General features: G+C 35.1%; 1 protein-coding gene across 2 annotated transcripts in view; it reads left to right on the top strand.

The window, feature by feature from the left end:
• The window catches only part of LOC123259984, a 46833-nt gene that overhangs the window by 948 nt on the left and 21283 nt on the right, over positions 1 to 24602 (top strand). Inside the window, exon 3 of one of the 2 annotated variants that reach the window (XM_044720858.1) lies at positions 3910 to 4053. The exons of the other annotated variant lie outside the window; for it this stretch is intronic. Coding sequence (XP_044576793.1) covers positions 3910 to 3933 — 24 coding nt within the window. The 3' untranslated portion in view covers positions 3934 to 4053. Of the gene's footprint in view, positions 1 to 3909; positions 4054 to 24602 lie in introns of those variants that run through there. 2 annotated transcript variants of the gene reach the window in all.

Genomic DNA, 24602 nt, shown 5'->3' with positions numbered 1-24602 from the left:
GTCCAGGTAGTTGTCGACTAGTGCCAGATTCTCTGGCTTCGCATCAAATTCGTGCTCCAGAGCGTCTAAAATATCTCCCCAATTTGCGCTTTTAAAGGCGTTTTCAACGTCTAGCGTGAGGAAAAGACATACTTTACGAGTTTTGAGGCTACCAGACCATGCTTGCTTTGCTGTCTTTATGACTTTTTCGATCGCTCCGACTGTCGAACGACCTTTCCAGAAGCTGTGTGTGTGTGTGTGTGTGTGTGTGTGTGTGTGTGTGTGTGTGTGTGTGTGTGTGTGTGTGTGTGTGTGTGTGTGTGTGTGTGTGTGTGTGTGTGTGTGTGTGTGTGTGTGTGTGTGTGTGTGTGTGTGTGAGAGAGAGAGAGTGTGTGTCTGTGTGAGTATATGTGTGTGTGCATGTATGTATGTATGTATGTAAACCTCTCATAACTTTTGAACGGTGGGAAAAAATTTTTTCAAATGTGGTTTTACTTAGCTTCCCGCTAAGAAAATTAAAAATTTTCAAAAATTGGGAAGTCATTGATTTTACCTCGCTTTCCCGCTGGATACTGTTCACCCGCTGGGTACTGTTCATTGTCTGTGGGGGCATCTCGATGCACCCACAGAGAATGGACTGCCGAAGAAGTCGATAAAGAATTGCACACATTTACAACGACACGCAACTCTTTGCTGCTGCTCAATGACTGTTAACACAAGAGAGCAGAGGTTTTTCCTTGCCCGTGAGCTTGACTGTGTTTTCGTTATGGTGAAGGTAGGACAAATATACGTGCGAGTATAGCTTTTTTGAGCCCAGGTATCGGCCTCTTCGGAGGTAGGCGAAGCCTCACTACATATTCTTTACCTCGTTTTTCAAAAATAGAGTTTTCATCGGATTTCGATGTTTCGAGGTTCTAGGAAGCTTCCCTGACTACTCCCGCGATGGTGTCTGTATGTCTGTATGTCAGTATGTATTGTTATGTCCGAAAAATAAGATCTTGGGGTCCGCGAAGGGGAAAACCCCAGAGAGGGCCTCTTGAATAAGACAATCTACCTCGGAAATAATAAAATAGCCTCCACTTACTATTACGAATTTTGACTCCAACGGTGACTCGGCTTGGATTGGACGTTTCTCTTCCGCTGCTTGGCTGCTTCTTTCCTTCTGCTGGACTGGAGGTTGAAGGTTGAAGGTTTTCATCTTATGAATGATGAAACACTTCGATTCGGGTTTTTAAGTTTATATTCAGTTTAATGGCCCTATGGGCAAACACGTCTTAATTTACACTATTCACTTATTAAATATTAATAATATAAAATAAAGATTGAAAGTATATAAGTTCGTCAACGGAGTAACGACTCCGGCAAACAAAAGTTTGCCGATTATAATTCACAAAAGAAGAAAATAATTTGAGAGGGGACCGGGTCACCGGAACTAATATAGACATATCAAATTGATAAAGCTTGATCTGGCCTGATGTGGCCAATTTTCATATCAGGCCATATCTGGACATAACAAAAATTATTATATGGCCTAAACGATCACGTCGATCGGGTCAATCGGTACAAAAGGGTCGTCGTCTCTTGGCCCAGCCGTTTTATTTGTCGTTACCGATAATCGACGACGTAACTCCAGTTGAGCCGCGAGTGGAAGTAGTGCGGGCTACGAAACCGTTGCTGCGTATAATCGACGACGAGATACTCGTCGAACCGCGGGTGAGAGTAGTACGAACTGCCGAGGATGACTCGCCTAAATCACCGCCGTACCAGGGTCCACAGGGTCAATCAATCTTCGCCAGCAACAACCACCCTGCCTACTGGACGGACAACCAGGACCTGGAAGTTGGTCCTAGTAGAGGTTCCCGAGGTTCACCCTCCAGGAGGTGTCATCCTGATCAAATACCCCAGATACGGGTACTATTCCAAAGACTACTTCCAAAAGACGGACTACGAAATCTACCCGCCTTTTGAAACTAAGTGGTTAGAAACCTATGGGGTTTTTTGGGCTGATTTATGGGGCCCATAATGGTGAGTCCAAAATAATTAAAATAAAACAAGTAAGCTCATCTGTGACGACACACCGGGGGTCGATCGAATACCCAAAGTGTCAAAACCTGGTATTTAATTATTTAAATCTCAAAGAATTTATTTGACGTATTTTTGGGAACGTAACAATGGTGCTGTGACCAGGATCACAGATAAGCTTACTCACTTTTATTAAGAAACTTTGAAGTGACTAAAAGTGTTGGCAGTGTTGCATTAGTGAAAATTTCAAATAAAATATGGGCAATTTCAGTGAAGTGATTCGTGAATCATTAATTTTCTTCCTTAATTTCTATACAGGTGTTCCTGAGGTAAAAAAGGAAATTTTATCTCATCCTCGATCAGTTTGCATGGCTTATAATTTCTGAAATCAAGCAATAATTATGAAGCAATAATTTCGTCAATATTTTTTATAACAAATTAAAATTCACTTATTTTGAACGAAATGGTTGCTACGGAAAATTGACATCTATATATTTCATACCAAATCTTCCTATGAAATCAAAATGTACATATTTTACAAGAAATTTTTCGTATGAAATTGAATTTATATATTTTATATGAAATCTTTCTGTGAAAATTGAATTGACATATTTTACATGAAATTTTTGCTATAAAAATTAAATTTATATATTTTATACCAAATTTTGTTATAAAAATTTTAATTTACATATTTTACACTGAATTTTTTGTTATAAAATTAAATTTTTTTATATATATTTTATACGAAATCTTTCTGTAAAAATTAAATTTACACATTTTTCACGAAATTTTATTATAAAAATTAAATTTATATATTTTACACGGAATTTTCCTATGAAAAATTAAATTCACATATTTCACACGAAATTTTTTGTTGTGAAAATTAAATTTACATATTATCACGGGGCTCCTTTATTATCTATTGAAGGCCCTCACCCTGACTATGGTTAATTATCGACGGATCACAGGGCACTGTGATCTAAGATGCTCGCGCAGTGAAAATTTGATAAAATAAGTTCTGGGACCTGGAGTGGAAGTGCTTCAAGAGTGGGGAGAAGACCGCTCCGAGACAAAAGGAAGTTGTCGCACGCAGAGAAGACATTGTGAAGATGGAACCCGACAAAGCAGCCACGGAATTCTAAAGACACAAGGTAATTATTTCTGTTCTTCGAACCTACTGTGGAACGAAGCGATAGCCATCATTAATAACTTGTATTCATTTTTGCTAGGCATTTAGCCGGCTTAAATAAATCTAAATAATTACTATAACAGTTATAATAATTAAATAATTACTATTCCTTAAATTTTTAGTATGGAAAATTGACCGAATTTACCCTAAACCGGGCTCGGATAAGGAAGAACTTTGTCGTAGATTTAAAATACTTTCTTTAAAGGACCGCCGACTATATGCCAGTGCTATTTTCTTGACGCGACTGATACAGGGCAAGGTTGATTGTCCGAGACTTCTAGAATCAATTACTTTCAGAACTCCGACCTGGAGAAGTAATGTTCCCTTTCAACTTCCACTAACGAGTACTAACTTCGCTGCATCTGCTCCTATTCATCGTTTAATGTATGCTTTTAACTTGTTTTATAAAATTGATAACAGCCTTGACATCCACACGATAAATAATGTTGGCTCTCTTGCAAAACTTTGTTCCTCAATTGAACACTGACTTAGTGCATCCTATCTAATTGTTAATTCCTATCAAATAATATATGATCAATTTATCAGATAAAGCATAGACTTACTACTATTAATTTTATATTTAAGCTTTACGATAATAAAACAATTATTATATTCATTTCTTTTTCTATGGAACCCAATCATTGGCATTGCTGTAGGGTTCAATGTACTGTTAAATAAATAAATAAATAAATAAATAAATAACAGTACTGTGCTTACAGATAAATAACAACGCCGAAAAATAGCCGAAAGCAGCGTAGAAATAAAACGAAGCAGCCACACTGGAGATTGTTGTAGCTATTGCACCGGGACCTGAGTACGAATTGGAAAACATCTGAAGTCTCCAGGAATTTAATAACAATCCCAGGTATCAAAAATTAACCTCTGTGAAATAAACTACGCTGCTCGAGGAAACCCATAGAGGAAAGTACCACGGGGACTAGCTTGGCCCAGCCTTGGCTCAACTATGTAAAACTCTGGGCCAAGCTTGTAAGCCAGGCTTGGCCCAGTCCTGGTTGAAGTCTGGGATGATAACGATGGGCCAAGCCTGGTTACCAGGACTGGCCCACGCCTGGTTACCAGGGCTGAGCCATAGTTAATTTTCAAGTCTGGCCCATGCCATTTGATAAAAAATGATAAAAAAGAATTATTGGAATGTTATTTTTTTATTTTATTTTGTAAGTAAAGTAAATTCGAACCTAACTGTTGCTAATTATAGAAATAAAGTGAAAATCGTATCCGTTCTAACCGAGATTCGAACCCGAGCCGCGCGCTTGCCAGACCGATAACTAACCCCTACACCGTACGACCGATAAGTTGATGCACATCTTATTATTCTGATAAGCTAAATCTATATAGTGACGAAGTGTGACGGTTTATTATTTATATAATTTATGTTATTTAATATTGTTTTTCGATGAAAATTAACTATTTTTTACAAATGTTTATTATAGTTAAAAAAAATGAAAGAGTCAAGTTATTATATAACTTTAAATTTTGTACATCGTTCTGTATATTTTTAATATCTTATGATAAATTTTCATGTTTAAAATTATTAATATTAAAAATTCAACTGTAAATTATTATATTTTAATTTTTTTAAGACTACATCAATTTTGACGATATGCAATTGTCTTGCTTAAATAATAAATTTTAAATTTTAGAATTTGTTAGCAAATATTCGTTAAACAATAAATGTTTACTGTTTAAAATTCTATTACTTAATGATTTATTTTGAAATCATTAAGTTTGAATTTCCCATTGAATGGCTAAGGCTAGGTTACCCAATTCTGGCTCAAGTCCTGGTTGCCATTCAACGCCCATGGCTACAAAGAAAAAAAAAATTTACTTAAATCAAGTAAATAATTTTTAAGAATTTCATCTTCTTGATTTGAGTAGAAAAATTCTTAAACTAAGAAATTTCTCTCGATTTAAGTAAATTTTATTTAATTAAAGAATTTTTCGTTTTGATTGAAGAGAATTAAACTCTTCAACGTTATTTTCTTGGTTCAAGAATTTTTCTCTTGAATTAAGTTAATTTTTTTTTTCAGTGTAGGTTTCCCAATCTTGGCTAACCCTTGGGTAATCATTGTGGCCGTGACTGGGTGACCCAGTTCTGGCCCAGGCTCGGGTAATAATTGGGCCGACCAAGGCGTGGTTGCCCAGTCTTGGCCCAAGCTTGGGTCACCGATGAATCGCCAAGGCTAGGTTAGCTAGTCTTGGCACAAGCTTGGATAATTATTGGCATGGCCCAGGCTGGGTTAACCAGTCTTGGCCCACGCTTGGGTCGCCAATGAATGGCCAAGGCTGAGTTAGCCAGTCTTGGCCCAAGGTTGGGTAATCATTGGCATGGCCGAGGCTGGGTTAAACAGCCTGGCCCACGCATGGGCCAATACAGGTACGCCGAAGTTAGGTTTCCCAGTACTGGCCCAAGCCTGGCCCCTTTGTCAACTCTGGGGGTTTCCTGCATGGGAATACTAGGCACTGGCCAGGTTCCTTCTTCCAATGATTAGATTTATTAAAATTATGATTGAATTTATTTAATAACCAAATTTATAAAATCGAGGTTAAAAATAATTAAATTAAAATTTAAGATTAAGCTAATTTCCGAAATTCAAATAATTCAAAATTAAAATCAAAGGAAATTAAATTTATAAATTAAAATATTAAATAATTTAAGTTAAAATTAAAATAAAATTTATAAAATTAAAATTAATTTAAAATCAAATTAATGGTTAAAAGCAAACGTAAATCCGCTAAATAAATTTTAAAATAAATTATAATTAAATTAAAATCAACGCAAAATATTATTTAAGCCAAAATTAAATTAATAAATAAAATTTATCTCTAAAGATTAAAATAATTCTAAAAGTTAAAAGTGAAAATTACAATTAAAATTAATATTCGAAATTTAAAATAAATTATAAATTAGTAAATTAAATTTAGAGAATTATAAGAATTAAAATTATAATTAAATTAAAATTGTTCAAGACTTCGATAAATAAATTTTTCCAAGTTCCAGTAAATAATTATTGAGAAAAATTACAGTAAAATTTTGACCTTGGAAAATTTAGCCAAGGTAATATTCCTATCTTAAATTTATTCTGGAATTCAAGATGGACGCTAAGCTGAGTAATCAGGCAGATTAAATTCAATTTAAATAAATCTAAAATTTTTGGTTTCAAGAAAGTTTCTGTGATAAATTAATAACAATAATAATATGAAATCAAAATTTGAATTTAATTATTTATCGAAGTCAAAGTTAAGAACCGGAATTTGAATTTGATTCCCAGGAAAATTATTGCAAAATGCGAGTATTAGGAAATATTGTTAACTAAAATTGAGTGAGTTATTTTAATATTGTTATTAGAAATAGTATGATATTTGGGTAAATTGTTTTATTAAAAAGTGTGTGTGTGGAAATATTTTACATTATATACTCCTCGTTCATGGGCTGTCGAGGAGGTTAGTATTAGCAGGTTGTCGACTAGTTTCATGGTATCCTCCTCCGTCCTAGTCGACTTCAGGTTCCTTAGTCCCGTAGTGAGGGTCCGGGTTTGAACCTTGGGCAGGGGTCCGGGCGACCACCCAAGGTCAGATCTAGAGTCATAAAGCCTAAGGGTCCGGTGGACAGCGGGATTTAGTTAGAAACTGCGGTATAGACGCTCCATAAGAGGATACCGTCAGGAATAAGGGACTATGATAGAAACTGCAGTATAGACGCTCCATATGAGAGTATTGTCAGGATTAAGGGGGGAAATACGTGTAGATGGCCGTTTTCGAGCAGATTTTAATCAATTATCTAAAGGTATAAAAAATTAATATTATTTATTCAAACTTTTGGGTTATTTTATACATATATTGAAGAGTAAAAATTTACATTTACAAGAATAAAACTTAAAAAGTAGTAAAGATATCAGCTGATACATCTCGTAGGTTGTCGTCCGACTTCGCAACTGGTGTACATCATGGAGGCCATAATTTTTATCTGAAATCAATGCATCAAAATTATAACTTTTTTTAGACATGTATCTTCTATATGAACCTCATTTTAAAGAAAAAAAAAAAATTTTCATTTTTGACGGCTGTGAAAGTAAGTCATGTTTTTACCTTTTTTTGTTTATTGTTTAGTATAAAAAATTAGTTAAAATGAAAAAATTGCTTCTGATTGAGGTTCATATTCAGCACAATTATGTAAAGAAATAATATACTAAATTTGAAGATGATTGGTTAAAAACTTTTTAAGCTAGAGTGTACACTAGTTCGAAAAAACTAGTTTCGAGAAAAACGCGTTTAAAAATAAGTGATGAAAAAGTTAAGGTGACCGTCTCTTTTTCTCATGCAATAATTTCTCGCGACATAAATTATCAGCAATAATTTCTTGTTCGATATTTTCACAAAGGCAATATTTCTCATTGTCAAAATTTATTTGGTATTATTAATTATTATTAAAATTAATATTTATTTAATTATGAATTTTTAATGATAAAGTGAAAATAAAATATTTGAGAAACTTTTAAATGATAATTTTTTGCTCTGTGAGAATTTTTTTAATCAAGAAATTTTTGAGTGAGAATTTTTTGCATGTGAGAAATTTTTGTATGATAAATTTTTTATGAAAAATTTTTGTTTCGATAAATTGTTACTAGTAAATAAAGCCACGGTGCCAAAAGGTTAATATAAAGTTGTATTAAACGAATTGAAACAACTTACCAATTAATCAGCTATTCCAGCACCATATTGTAAGCCTTCTTCAGCTTCATATGCTTCATTTTGAGCTTGTAGCTTTTCTTTTCGTGCTTTTCGGGCTTCTTTACTGTCCAAGGAGCTGCGTTGATTCTGACGGGTTACGCGCTGACTGTCGGATTGTTGTGCGTGATTGAAGCTATTGTTCCCAACGATGAGACCTAACTCGTTCATGACTAATAAAATACTTGAACTGCCTTCATTGAATAAGCAAGCAGCCAAGTATGCAGCAATTTCAATAGTTTTTAAACCACTATGCAAATGTTTAGGGGCCATACGCCAAATAGTTGAATTAAAACTTTCATTAGCATTTTGAGTATGGCCTCCTAAACATCTCTCCAATAAATCTACCCGGGATAAATCCTGATAAATTGGAAAAATCGCTTTTTGAACGTCAGGATGCAAAGGTGTCGGATGTTTTGGAGGTTCTGTCCCCAGAGCTTTAGCTTCGTTCCACTTACACCAGCTACCTACACCCTTTGGACATTTGTCATGTTGTGGATTATCATCTGTTGATATCATATGGAAATAAGTTGCCAATATCTCATTTTTCATGTCTTCAACGCTATTTACATTTCTCCTAATTGCTAGTCCATAGTAAGTGCTTAATTTTTTTATTAAAACTTCTGTCAACTTTCCTCTTCCGCCCAAATGTTTTTCTTTTTTTACGCTCCGGAGTCGCGTTCCCATTCTTTTTTGCACATGACCTATACATTCGCTTTTAGTTACTGTCAGTTCATCACCATACGGGTTCAATTTTATCACTGCTGAGAATGTTTTGGAAGTATATGAATGACTACCTACTCGACCCTAACCGACCGCTCCGTTCAGGTAATTATGTTCTCGGGCGCTGTACCGAGCGCACTTACTAAATCGCTTGTAACTTTTGAACGAATAATAATTTTGACCTGAAATTTTAACTGTATATTTTTCAATAGTTTTACAAGCGATTTATGAAAAAAAAAAATTTTGAATTTTTTCAAGCCTCTACACGTATTTCCCCCCTTAAGACATTTTTATTAGAAACTGCAGTATAGATGCTCCATATGAGGGTACTGTCAGGATTAAGACTTTTGATATTTTATAAGAGTGTGTGTGTGCGAAGTAATATTCAAGGCTATTGTAAAAGTCAGTTGAATAAATTTGGAGTTAAATTTAAAAATAATTGTTATTATTTTTGTCAACCTAATTATAATCTCTCTCGACCCTTAGATATCTCTCATTGCTTGGACCGGTTCTGGAAACCGTGACAAAAATTCTAGTGGCGCCCTTAAATTTTAAAAATTAAAAAAGGGGTGACATAGTAGCAGGAATCTACCGTTACAATATTTTATATGAAAATGATTGCTACGGAAAAATTTTATAGAAAATTAAATTCACATGTATTTTACGATTCCGGTTGCTACAAAAATTTTTAATGACTTCAATAAAATCAATAACTGTCACTGTTTTGTCGAAAACTATCCACTTAGGATAGTTTCCGTAATTGTTTTGAAAATTATAGTTAATTTGGGATTAGGATATTAAATAAATTGTGCGTCGATTTGTAGGGGAATAAAATGAAGATTTATTTATCCCCAGAGGAGGAAAACTCAGTTGCACTGAGAAAAAACCTCCTCGAATGAAAAAATGTACAAGTAAGAACGCAAAGCGTGTAGTGCGAATAAGACTATGTGTAAATTGCCGTCGCAATCAACACAACGAGGTGAGCTCAACCTTCTTAGAAACGCAAAATGTATTAATTCAGAATTCGTGAATTGACGCTAACTTTTAAGCTAACTAGAGTCAATTAATAGTGAAATACTAATTAATTGACGTACAACGTCAGTGTAGAGACTGATTGATTGATTATAATTATTAGTGTAGGAACTAATTAGATAATTTGACGTCAGAATTGAATAATTGATGAAATTTGATTTGATAGAATGATGGTTAAATGTCGAACGATGAATTTAATGTAATTTATTATAAGTATTGCGTATTAACTATGGATTGACTAAAGCCGCGTGGCTGATGCAATCCTTTCTCAAAATGGCGCGCAATAACCGCGTGGCGTCACTTATTAATTTTGATTTATTTAACTCACTGAATAATTATTAATGAAATTTAATGATTCGAGAATTTAATTGGTAATTGAAATTAATGAAACTAATAATATTTAATGAATAACTTTAGGTTTATAGTAAATGCGTAGTATATGTGGTGAATCAGAAAACGATAGCTCAGAGTAGTCGTACTAGTACAAGCGTCCAAGCACAACTGCTTTCCGCCGGCCACGCGAGCCGGCTTCTCTCCCGCTAACCAAGGCGCGCATGAGCGACAGCCATGGTGTGACACGAATTTACACGAGTTGGAGCGATCAAGCCCGAAGGCGCAACTCCTCATATAAATTTCTATTGAATGTTTTTTCTATCGGTTAAACAGTCACCTTTTTTTTTAAGACTTTAAACTCGACATATTTTTCAGCAAATTTAATATTCGTGTATTTGAAATTTTATTTTTTTATTCGTCGAGGCAAATTCTCATGATAATTGAAATAATTAATTAAATTTATCCGTCAGACTCTGGAAGTCACACCGTCCGTCGGACAACACTCGTTAATACGCGATCTTATGTCAGATGCGTGAGGAAAACCTCAAGCTACACTTTAAAATGATACAAATTTATTAGTTTTGCAATATTTTTACCAATGCTTGATGTAGAAGAAGCTTTTTATCAATTATGATAACATTTTTTCTATTATTATTGAATTTAAATGAATATCATATAACATCCGTCGTCTGAGTTAGCTAGCAGTAATTAATTGACACTTAATTTAATAAAATAATTAAGTTAAATTGATAAATCGGTTATTAAGATTTTTCTTTTAATTACTTAATTCCAATTTTAATTTTTATAAATTAGCTATTATTATTCAGACTAATTATTAAAAAAAAAATCTGGTAGATTGTATTCTTAATTAAGCATTAGAATTTTGCAAATCATTTTAAAATAAAATATTTTTTTTTTACTATTCAATTTCGCTTAAGAAATTTTATTTTTTTTTTTATTAATTATTTTGTCGCGTTAATTAACCATGGCGCCACCGGATCCGATGACCTAAGAACAGCTTCACGAATTAAGTAAACGATTACACGCTCAATGTCGCGAGCAGCGACTTCTTAGTTTGGAATCGGAATTAAATGACCGCGAATCAATTATTAATAGAAAAGAAATTTCGTTAGAAGAACGTGAAGTTACCTTAAAACAGCTAGAAATAACGAGGAGAGAAATTAACGTTACCAAGCGGAGATGCCGCTTGGTTCTCCACTTTAAATTTAGCTAGTGGATTTCACCAGATTGAAATCCACCCTGATGATATACACAAAACTGCCTTTTCGACCCCAGACCAGCATTATGAATTTGTAAGAATGCCGTTTGGGCTGAAAAATGCCCCTCTGACATTTCAAAAATTAATGAACAAGGTCTTGGCTGGTATGATAGGCAGGGGAGTGTTCGTCTATATGGACGATATTGTAACATATTCAAAAACTTTCGCGGAACATATTGCGAAAATTAAGGAATTATTCGAGAGTCTACGTAAGGCCGGTTTGCAACTACAGCCAGATAAATGTCACTTATTCCGTAAAGAAATAAATTATTTAGGGCATATTATATCTGCTACCGGGGTTCAACGGGACCCGAAAAAAACGGACGCCGTTGAAAAATTTCCGATACCAAATTCTGTAAAGAAAGTTCGGGAATTTATAGGTCTCACGGGGTATTCAGGAGGTTTATCAATAATTACGCAAAAATTAGTAAACCGCTAACCTCCTTATTACAAAAGGACGCTACGTTCGCATAGGGTGAGAGTCAGAAGGAGGTATTTTAAACCCTTAAGGGTAAATTAACTAATTCTCCCATTTTGCAATTCCCAGACTTTTCTCGCGAATTTATAATAACCACGGACGCCTGCGATTATGGCATTGGGGCTTGTCTAAGTCAGAGTGAAATTAATAAAGATAAACCCGTGTGTTACGCCTCGCGTTTGTTAAACTCGGCCGAACGTAATTACTCCACAATTGAAAAAGAAATGCTCGCTATAGTATACGCTGTGAACAAATTTCGACCGTATATCTATGAAAGTCAATTCATATTGGCAACCGATCATTGACCATTGACGTGGGTAAATTCTGTAAATTCACCGAATTCACGCATAGTTAGGTGGCGGTAGAGAATGGAGGACTATAGTTACAAGGTCGTATATAAACCGGGCCGAATGAATTCTAACGTCGACTCATTATCGCGTAATCCAGTCGATGGACCCCAGGAACCCATACAGGTAGCACCGATTCGCAAAGAAAACCTGGACGTAACTTTATCCACGCTAGAAGAAACGAGTGACGAAGACCTTGCGGAAAATAGAAAACGCGTTCGGAGGCCCTACAACCTTCGGAAGAAAGCCCGAGCGCTTAATGATACACCGGAGCAAAGCAGCAATTCTGAAACCGAAAATCGTAAAAAGATAACTCCGCCGGTTCGCTTTACATTCAAACCTCGACAGTGGGCTATACCAGCTCCAGGTCCTGCTGCACGAGCAATTTCAAGCCCGAGCCAACCTGGGCCGTCGACAGCGCCTCAACCGCAAATTATCTCCGACGAATCCAGAGCGCGCTCGCGTAACATGCCTTTGTTATCTTCAGGCGATTCTACGTACGGGGGAGTGTCTGACGATCCTCTGACGGAAACTGAGCGGAATAATCACGAGAATAGAAACAATAATCGCGAGACTAACATGGATATTGACGAAAGTAGCAGCAACGAAGACGTAGACAATGAATTCGAACTGCAAACGGACGCAGAGGACTCCGAGGACGATCGTCAGTCTGAGGAGGGAGAGGCTGGTGCAGATGAATAAAATCCTGAACGCCCTCTGCGTAACAATCAAGCGGCAACCACGCCGTAAGTACGTGAAATCGCGCCTAATGTCCGTGAGACCCGGGACCGGCTATCGATTCAGGCAGATAATGTCTTAATTTTCGTCAATATTAGAGATGACCCTTACGATGAAGGTAGCCGTTGTTTATTTTCTAGCTACAATTTACTGAAGCGAGGATATTTCAATTAAATTGTTGATTTTAAACACACAAAAGTAAATTTTTACTCTTAACGATTTATTGATAAATACTTCTTAATAATGTAAAATTACACACTTTTTGATATGTTTAAATTAATTACTGATTAATAGAAAATTGATAAGTTGTCGATACATATATATATATTGTCGATAGATAGTCGATGTATAGATAGATTGTCAATATATAGTCGATGAAAAGATAGATGCAATTGTCTTGTGAGTAGATGACTGACTAAAGAATTTTGTTTGAAGTGATACAGTCAGAGGTTACATTTTGAGGTAATGAGGAAAGGGTCGATAGGTGTGGTAACGTTATTTGTGTAAAATTATTGGTAGATGAAAATTGTAGGCGTAAAGAAATAATTTGAAGGTAGAGAGAGTAAGTTAGAGAACAGCTGTTATGCACATGGTTGACAGAAAAATTTTCTCACAGATTAGAAAAAATATTCGTCGTCAGATGCAATAAAAAGATAATAAAAAATAGACTCAAGGATACTCAATCCCTAAATTTACGATAGTATTTAAAATTTTAGACTGAAAGGTTTAGCTTTAAATGAGGTACAGCAAATTCTAAAGAGAAAACTATTTAAAAGAATATTCAATAGCTTAAAGAAAAGAAAATAGGCTTATAACCATAAATGGCCTAAAATTATTTTCTAATGTTAAAGTTTTTTTAATAATAAAAGTTTTAGTTAACAAATGTTCTTATAAATAAAATATGTTTAAAAATTAACAAATTATTTTTACTGCTAGACGAAACAGCCGTGAACTTTCCGGCATGTTGCGAATTCTTGACAACTTACGCGTTACTTATCTTAGATCTACAGTAATTCCATATAAAAGAAAAAAAAGGCACTGTATCTTGGCTGTGCCCAAATACAGGGCGTTGGATTTCGTATCCGTGGATGACATCTGTGACACTCTGAATAATGTTTATACAAACATGATGGAGTTAGGTATAGAATCATTTAGTATTGCAAAAACTGAGAAGATCGACGACGTTAATTGGTTGACAATCTAGCGCATTTACACAGAAGTAAAAATTACTATTTGCATTAATTTAGTTCGTATTCCAGACGACGAGGAAAGACCTCAGATTTTAAAAGAATACCATGGTTCCGCTGTAGGTGGTCATAAAGGTATGACCAAAACCTACAAAAGAATGAGGCAAAATTTTTTCTGGCCTAATATAAAAAAGGACATCATCGAGTATATTCAAAAATGTCTAGATTGTCAGCTGAAAAAGCTAGTTCAAGTCAAAAATAAACAACCAATGGTGCTCACAGATACACCGGATGCGGGATTCAACAAAATTGGCCTCGATATTATGTACCCTACGTACACGTCTGCGTCGGGCATGAAATATATTTTAACTATTCAGGATTTATTAACCGAATTCTCTATGGCAATCGCATTAGAACAAGCAACGGCAGTCGATGTAGCGACGGCTCTGGTAAACAGATGGTTTTGCTACTTCAGTCCACCAAAGCCATTCTTACTGATCAGTGAACAAATTTCCTTTCAAGCCTACTTAAAAATATTGCTAGATAGTATAAAATAAAACAATATCAAACGACTGCATATAGTCCGCAAAGTAATGGGTCGGTCGAAAGATCGCATCATGTCTTACAGGAATATATAAAACAATGCATAACAGAGGAGGAAGACTGAGACGAGTACCTGGACTTAGCCTCATTTTCGTATAATATAAGCGAACATAAGGGCACAGCTTTTACTCCGTACCGATTGGTTTTCGGGAAGTTACCTCGTCTCCCTTCTCAATTCCAAGCAGTCGAGGAAACTAATCCAACTTCCCGGGAAAAAAAGTTTAGATCTGCTCTGATCAAATCAGATCAAATTCATCAGATCTGAGCAGATCTGCATTTTGGCCAGATCTATCTAGATCAAATTTGATCTGATTAGATCAAATCTAGTCTGTTCAGATCTGGTTCGATTGAAACAGAATCAATTTATAAAAAAGTTTATAAAATAAAAATAATAGTAAAATTTATTTTATTACTCGCAAATTAGAAATTATGTATTTTATATTAATTTTCCGTGATTTCAAGTCAAATTATCGTTGAAAAACAATTTGCGATGTTGGGGATTCAAACCTGGGTCCTCCTGCACGTCAGTCTCAGACAGTACCATTCAGCTACTAGAAGTACCTGACTGAGTTACTCTTCAGATAATAGTGTAGGCGCTGTATTATCTTTTCATAAAATTTTTAGATCAGTGTACAAAATATAATTACTTTATGTATTTTGATCCGCTGAAACCGAATATCGCAGTCATTTTTGCGAAATCCCGGGTCATCTATTGTTTATAGCCATGTGTTTAAACAATTATTTGAGAAATAATGTTTTTTGAGATCGGATATTATTTTTTCAATATTTTAGGCGATTATAAGATGAAAATTACTCTTATAAAATTTGCCGTAAGTTGATAGTTTCTGAGTTATAAATTAATAAATATTGAAAATAATTCAAGTTTCATTTCTACCGTGTGTGACTTGCACACACACATTTTTATTTTATAAATATTATATTTTAAATAAGTTATCTCATTTAATTCTCCAAATGCACATTGAAGGATATCCGTTGCTTCGCTGGTGGCTTGATCAGCAGCTTAGTAAGGGGAATCTCGTTACAAGACATCGGCAGAGAGTCGCCGCGGCCGCGTAGTCCAAACATCTTGCGTCAGCATGGGACCCGGGCCTCGATGACTCTCTCAGGGAGTAACCTGAGCTGCAAACATGGCTGAAATACGGTTTATAAAAACTTATCTGGAGCTAATTCAAGTCAGTAGATCTCGAGAATCTCTAGTGCAGAGAGCTCTGTCCTCAGGCTTGAACCTCTCCAGATCCTATTATAAAAATAAACCAACTATACCGAACATATAGCCCATTACACTTATTATGGGGAAAAGCGCTTCACAGCCGTTCTAACCCATATAAAGAAATCCTTTGGCAGAAGCGCTAGCCAGCGTCTTCTCCAGTCTAACCCTCCTGCCGGGCGAACGCTTAATTGGCGTTCCACCAGGTTCCAATCTCTTCGCCAACACCGAATTCCTTTACTTCATGCCTCGAGGAAAATGATCACGTCGATCGGGTCAATCGGTACAAAAGGGTCGTCGTCTCTTGGCCCAGCCGTTTTATTTGTCGTTACCGATAATCGACGATGAAACTCCAGTTGAGCCGCCAGTGGAAGTAGTGCGGGCTACGAAACCGTTGCTGCGTATAATCGACGACGAGATACTCGTCGAACCGCGGGTGAGAGTAGTACGAACCGCTGAGGAAGACTCACCGAAATCACCGCCGTACCAGGGTCCGCAGGGTCAATCAATCTTCGCCAGCAACAACCGCCCTGCCTACTGGACGGACAACCAGGACCTGGAAGTTGGTCCCAGTAGAGGTTCACGAGGTTCACCCTCCAGGAAGTGTCATCCCGATCAAACACCCCGGATACGGGTACGGGTACTATTCCAAGGAGTACTTCCAAAAGACGTGCTACAACATCTACCCGCCTTTTGAAGCTAAGTGGTTAGAAACCCAGGGAGTTATTTGGGCTGATTTATGGGGCCCATAATGATAAGTCCAAAATAATTAAAATAAAACAAGTAAGCTCATCTGTGATGACATACCGGGGGTCGATCGAATACCCAAAGGGTCAAAACCTGGTATTTAATTATTTAAATCTTAAAGAATTTGTTTGATGTATTTTTGGCAACGTAACAAATTTTTTAATTAATTTAATGTTGTGGTCTTAATCGTACAACAATAAATATTTAATTACAAGAGGTCTTCGTATCTTAAACTCATAGATTAAAATCTGTTGACAGAGGTCTTAATAATCTGCCAACAAAGCATTTTTTACTTCCGAGATCTTACTAATTGATTTGTTAAATTAATTTAATTCATTTTATCTAATTTATTTTACCAGAATTTATTAAGTACTTTATTAGATAGTTTTCAGTTTAGTCCAAATTATTTTATCAGAATTCATGAGTTATTTTATTTAAGGGGTTACATGGGTTTCGTGTGTTCAAAAAATCGATTTTTTTTGGCTCAATAATTTCTACAACATCTCAAGAATATTATCCTAAATTTTCAAGTCGATCCGAATAATAGTTTCGGAGATACAGCTTTTGGAAGGTGTGCGCTCCAAGTCAGGTATAGAAGGGTCAGCGCGCCTCAGATATAGTGAGCAGCTGCTCGTTTATTGTTTGTCTGTCATTGTTGTATATAACTTTCACTTCCTAAGGACAACTAGTTTGAAATATTTTATTTGGTGAATACTCATTGAAGGACGAGGTTCATTTGAAGTTATCCCAAGTTTCTATCATAAAATTTATTAAAAACGTGGTATTATTAGTGGTTACTAGTGTCAGTTGTGAAGTTGATAAACAAGACAGACGGTACCTGGAAGAAACGAGGTTTCTCATCACTATATGGTGTGAGTTCACTAATTGGATATTATTAGTAAAAGGTAAAAAAACAAAAAAAAACTCTATGGTGTGAATTCACTAATTGGATACTATTAAAATAGTAAAAGGTAAAAAAATACAAAAAACTTAATTGATAACTTAATTTTATGAACTAAGAATTTATCAACTGATTTCATTCGATTTATTTTGACTAAACCATTTTACTTATCTTTGAATAACCGACTCTTATTTTATCTAAATTATTTCATTTTACTTTCTATTGTGTTGCTGGAAAACTTAGAATTTGTTTTATTTTGTTTTAACTGAGGATTATATTCTGCCCTGCAACGCAGTAAGATTTTAGTCTCAACCTTGCGTGTCTTCTACCGAGAGTTTTAGCGCGGGACAAGATGACTGACTCTCTCGCGTCTTTGTCGCACAAATTTTTGGCGATTATTTTTTCGAACGAATTTTTACAATTTTTATTTTCTACTTTGGACTAAATGATTTAGATTCACATTTTTATTGGTTTTTACTGATAGTAATTTTACTGCAAATGATTTTATTTCGAGCAATTAAATTTATATTATAAATTATTTTACTGATTTTAATAAATTTTACTTCAATGATTTTTACTAAAACTTTACCAAAATATTTTCATGATTTTACTTTACGCAATTAATTAAATAAAATTCACTCAAACTCAATTACCAAATACAATTTTTCTCGTGGCGACGAAATCGTGGATTGACAAACTGAAATAATTCCTAGTAGAATCAACCTAAACTCTGCCTACGTGCTAATTAATAATTTGAAATAATTCCTGGTATTATTAATTAAATATTTGGTAATTTTTTCGTACCTTGTTCTCAAATCCATTCTTAATTTCAGTCTGATTATTATTCTGGACTTTTCTTAACTGTTCTTAAATTTATTCCGGATTTTATTTTAAATAAGTTCTTAAACATTTTCTAAATATTTTCTTAAATAAATTATAAATAACCTTCTAAATAATATTCTGAATATTTATGATATAAAAATTCTATATAATATTCTAAGTAAATTCTCAAAGTAAATTCTTAATAATATTATAAGACTAGTGATTGTAACAGAACGCGAAATGGCGATGACCTTCAGCCAACATGAGTGCCTGGATGATGCCGCACCACCGAGAAATTGTTTAGACATGATAATTATACCTGAGTTTTTATAATTGTATGGTACACTCCCTCGATGTGATGCAGCTTGTTTTCTCGATGCTGGTACAAAAATCTCTCCTCGGTGAGGTACCTGATTTGGCGGCAAGGACTTTAGTCACCGCGTCGCGTCACGTACTCCCCGGCTAATATTTTACCTGTAACTGCAAATCGGCATGAGAACTTATGACAAAATAAAATTAACTAATGCAAGCTGGCATGGAGGCTTAGCGAGCAGTGATTAATAATGTTTTATCGCTTCGTTCCACTGAAGTCGAGCAAAATAAAATAATTACCTTGGATAGTCGTTTATTAAGTTTTTTGTGTCTGTTCAGCTAGACTGTTCAGTCACAATAAATCTTCCGAATTTTGTTGGTTTGTTTCTTTCTTTCTCTGCTCTCCCCGCTCTCACAACGCCGACAACTTCACCTTGGGGACTCACTTACTAGTCTCAAACTATGACTATGAAGGCTTAAGATCACAGCGCTCTGTGATCTGTCGATAACTTAATGAGTACGGATAAAAAGACTTTTAATGAGTAATGATCACTCCATTACAGTTTACTCGTAAATAGACCAACACGAATGCTCCTAATCGTGTTGTGCTCATATAACTAGATTTGTTTGTGTTTATTCGTAAATAGAACAATACAAATGTTCGTAATCATGTTATGCTCATTTAACAAGATTTGTATGAGTTGAAACGTTGGGGTTTTTGTCAGACGTAAGTGAAACGTGATTTAAGATGTAAATTTATACGTATGCAATTTGAGTTTATTATTTATTCGATAAGATCAGATTAACTGTTTGTTCAGGGACGTTTCAAGTTGTATGTGAGTTCATCTGGCTAGGATAAGACTCTTACTAGTGCATTAATCTGATAATAAATACCTTGAACTGGCCTTACTATCAACTAAATCAAACCAATACTTAAATAATAGTTGAAATCTCGAGTATGATGTTCTGATCCTGATAACCTGGACTGGATGGCAACTGGTAGTGAGATCCTGGTGAAGCTCTTCTCTCATACCATTTGGAAGGGAAAAGGCAATGGCACGATGCAATAACGTCGACTTATTCGTTGATTAATTAATTTATTTAATTGTAAATTAATTATCTTGACCACCAAGTAAACCACTTGCATCATTCACTTACTATAATAAGAGCTAATCAGTGAGACCGCTAATTGGGCAATATGCCTGATTAAGACTCTAAACTGAGCAATTATTGGGCTCAGGACTAATTTACTCGTCTACTCACGAAATAAACATTAAGCATGAGGATAATTTACGTCAAATGAATCCACTTATTCGGGAGCACTAATAGCAAAGAAGCAAAGAGCACATGTTGTGCGCCCTTTTATAATCTGCGTGGCAGTGTTGTTACGCTCCCGGACACTTACGAGTCCGGTCGGAGGCACACGATGTTTAGCATCGTTACAGTGTGTTTACTTGTAAATAGACCAACTCAAATGCTCGTAATCATTTTGTGCTCATTTAACAAGATTTAACCCCCGCCGGGGCTCTGCCCCTGGACCCCAACGATTTAATTAATATAATATCAACAATAAGCATTAATCGAGTCATTAAAGTGGGGGGCTCCGCCCTCCAATCTCTGCAATTATCGGATTAATTGTCGTGCGGATCAATTGTCGTCAGCTCATTTGCCCACGAATCAATTGTCGTTCGGATCAATTGTCGTGCGGAAGAATTGTCATCGGATCAAAGGTCGCGTCACCACTAATTACTCCGCACAAAGACCGCAGTTTATAATAGATCGTTTACTTAACTTACAATAGCCTAAGTAACGGCTATCCAGAACTGTACTAATCAGCCTTGCACAAAAACCGCAGTGTACGAGGGGTCGTTATTAACACACTGCTAACAGAAGTATCAACCTAGTGATTGCAACGTAGACCAAGATATCCTGCAGCTTACACGCATAACCCGTACCAATCTTCACAGACGTAACCCCCACATTAATTGACTTTTACTTATCTTATAATTTAATAATTTAGCTCAACAAATTAATTTAACTTCAAAAATTCAACTAAAATATTTAGTCATCAGCTAGTAATTAATTTACACAATATTTTCAAACTAATAAACTCATTCCATAACAATCCTGAACTCAATATTCAACTCTGATAACATCGGCACACAAAAAAAAAGTTGTTAATACTTTTGACCGGACCTACCTATCTATATGTATTTTGACACGCTGAATCTGAATCTGAAGTCAGTTTTGCCCGTCAACCCGCAAAATTTTTAGTAAAATCCAAAAAACCAAAAAAATTGCGAAAAACTGCAGTCACAGCGATGAATAAAATTTTGTGAACCCAGTTCAAGTATAATTTTCATGTATTTCAATTCACTGAATCTTAATCTGAATGATAATTAGCCCGTCGAGCCGTCAAAATTTGAAAAAAAAAAACTAAAAACCCAAAAAAATTACGATAAATCATGAAAAATTCAAATTATCGAAATAAAAAAAATTTTTTGGATTCAGATTAAGTATGATTTTTATGAACTTTGTTTCACTGAATTGGAATCTGAAATTTTGACAAAAGTTACGGTATAATTTTATAGACCAAAAAAAAATAAGTTTCTGAAAGTTTCAGTTCAAAATTTAAATTTTAAAAGGTCGCTCATAATTTTTTTTTTTTCTTTAATTAGTCATATCGCTGACTTTAACTGTTGGGAGTGGTACGTTGGGGTCTTTTTGGTTTGTAAAAATCTTAACCTCCGCGGCAAGGTCAAATCTCAACCAAGCTGGTTTCTAAGACCAGCTTGGGATTTGAATCCACGCCTGGCAGTTGATTAAATGAAATTATTAAATAAAAAAAAAATTATATTTTCTATGTTGTGCTTGATTTTTAGTTCATCTCGTGATGTATTTTTATCGATTATTGTACTAAATAAAAAAAAAAAAAAATTCGTGGAATTTTAATTTGAATAGTAAAAGGTCGCTCGAAAAAATCTAAACTAATGCATTAATAAATAGAAAAAAATTATGAGCAACCTTTCAAAATTCAAATTTTGAACTGAAATTTTCAGAAACTTATTTTTTTTCAGACTATAAAATTATACCGTAATAAGAAAAAAAATTGAAAAAAAAAAATTCGATTTTTGACGATTTTTGAATTTTAAAAAAATTTGAAGTGACATCTCAAAAATTTTTTTTTAAGCTGTCCTTCGGAGAGAGCTCTTAAAACATCAAAAACTAACATTTTTTTACTCGAGACTCAAAAAAAAAAGTCGGTTTTTTTTGCGCCGCCCTAATATATATATATATATATATATATATATATATATATATATATATATATATATATATATATATATAAAATTCTCGTGTCACAGTTTTCGTTGCCATACTCCTCCGAAACGGCTTGACCGATTTTGATGAAATTTTTTGTGCTTAACCGGTATCTATGAGAATTGGCCAACATCTATTTTTCATCCCCCTAAATGTTAGGGGTAGTCCACCCCTAAATTTTTTTTTTTATTTTTTAGACTGTCGTGACCGTCTCGAGAAGACTTTCTTCTGGATTTCTCAAAACTCTGATCGAGCTCTTACGTAACTTGAAAGTTTTGGTGGTCTTGAGAAAGACCGTGTGGTTGAGAAGCCTTGAGAAAGACTGATGGGTTTAGTTTTGGTGTTTGAGTCAGCAAACTACTGAATAAAGCCCTAACTGGCTAATGATGACGTACAGTCACACGCTCTCAAAAGAGAGCTAGTTGGGTTGCTCTGAGAAGAGCAGTTTAGTAGCGCTGAGAAGTGCTATTTGGTCTAGGTGTGAGGCAGAGCAAGCCTTGCGCGCTTGTTGCCAACAAAACTATAGCAGGTAAGCCTTGCGCGCTTACTGAAGACTAAACTGATGGTGAGATGATCCGTATGTTGGTTGAAGACTAAACCGATGTTGAGATGATCCGTGTCGATGAGATGGTTCGTAGTAAACTGAAGTACTCGTTGGGAGTAAGCAAGCTTTGCACGCTTGCTTGTCCGTACTTAACTATGCTTTGCCAGCCTTGCTCGCTGGTTGTAGAGTAGTCACTGCTTCGCTGTTGTAGTTGTAGGCACTGGAACGACTGGTTGAGGCCCGCTGCGTTGCTACTTATATACTGTCGTTGCGGGTAATGGGGGAATAATGTGAGCGCCAATGAGATGGCTCGTTCGAGGTGACGGTGGAGGGGACGGTTTAACCAATGAGAGAGCTTCAGTAAAGTTGTAGACTTAGGTACCGGAAAAGGCGCGGACCGTGGAGAGAGCGTCTGTCAGCTAGTTTTGAGTTACAGCTCGTTGTTAAGGTTTTAAAAGTCTTTGGCTTGTTGCGTACGATTAAGATGGTTCACAAATTTTCAACATAGACAAAATTTTTAATTTCTATTTTTTTATGATACAACATACAAAAATACATACAATCCTCAATTTTCACCCTTCTACGATCAACCCTTATTTTTTAATAGCCATTTTAGTAATTTAATCATTTTTCCTCTCCGGTCGAAAACTGATCAATCGTCATTTAATTAGTTATCCCCGCCAGATGTCTACAGGTGTCACTTCTGACCCAGTAAACAGCACGGAGTAGGGATGAGAACGAAGCCGGTCTCCTTTCTTTCTCACTCCCTACACAGTTGTCGGCCATCATTATTGTTCATGCATCAAGTGTAGTAGTAACGTTGACAATTATTATTTTGCTATCTCAGTGTAACTCTCAAATTAACTTTCAATCATTCCTATTTTATCAATAATAATTAAATTATCAATTTTGAGTGTATTTTGCACGATTAGTTAATCAAGTGATTTTATAACCTCAAAAGTACTCAACACGTGACACGAGCTTCCAATAACAACGGATTTTGTGTTGTAAGTATACTTTTTTTTATTTATATCGAAAATATTGTTGATCTTATAAAAATGTAATTTTAATTTAATTTTATTAAAAAAATGTAATTGAACAATTAAGATTTTCATAGTTTCCAAAAAATCAATCATTATGAATCTTTATGTTGAAATGTCAATGGAAATATTGGTTGTATGAAAAAATTATAAGAGACAATGTTTTCATAAAATTTAATTTTTTACATTTGTTTGAAAAATTTTTCCATAAAACTTATATTTTTGTTATAATTTCATAAATTAAAACTAATCATTTCAAAACTGCGGCAAAAATCCTGGCCCTAATTATACTTTTAACATTTTTCATCATTAAATAATTTCATTAATTCTATTTATGTATGTTTTGTACAGTGAGCAATGCCAAGAAAACGCAAAGGGGCTGATTTGAGCCGCAGTACAAGTAAAGCTCGAAACTTGCGAAATAGCAGATCCGAAAGAACAGAAGAACAAATCCAGCAACAAAATACTGATGCACGTGTCAGAATAGCGCAATTGCATCAAGAAGAGCCAGAAGATACACGAGCTGAACGCAATGAAGTCAGAAGATTAGAACAACGACAATCACGCCGTTTCACAGTCAATAGACGAAGAACAAATGACCAACAACGACAACAGGTACATCGAGCATTTATATCTGATTTATTCCTGCGTCTAGCATTCCAGTATGAGCCCGATATTGAATACTAAGCTCATTCAAAAGTGGTAATTGGTGCTATGGACAAGGAATGTCCGCATTGTCATGCTCTGAAATTCAAAAATGAGCCAGCTGGGATGTGTTGCGCGTCAGGAAAAGTGCAACTACCTGAAATTGAAACACCACCTGAACCATTGAACGGCTTACTTATCGGCACGGATCCAGATTCTAACGTGTTCCTGAAGTCAATTCGAAGATTCAATTCATGCTTTCAAATGACATCGTTCGGAGCAACAGAAATAGTTCGAAATACTAATGCAAATGGTCAACAATTCAATTCTACATTCAAAATCAGAGGCCAAGTTTATCATAAAAGCTTTAGTTTATCATAAAAGCT

Source organism: Cotesia glomerata, linkage group LG1 (assembly GCF_020080835.1).
Source record: "Cotesia glomerata isolate CgM1 linkage group LG1, MPM_Cglom_v2.3, whole genome shotgun sequence".
Classification (NCBI taxonomy): Eukaryota; Metazoa; Arthropoda; class Insecta; order Hymenoptera; family Braconidae; genus Cotesia; species Cotesia glomerata.
Note: the sequence above shows the minus strand (reverse complement) of the source record. Positions and strands in the feature narration are given on the sequence as shown.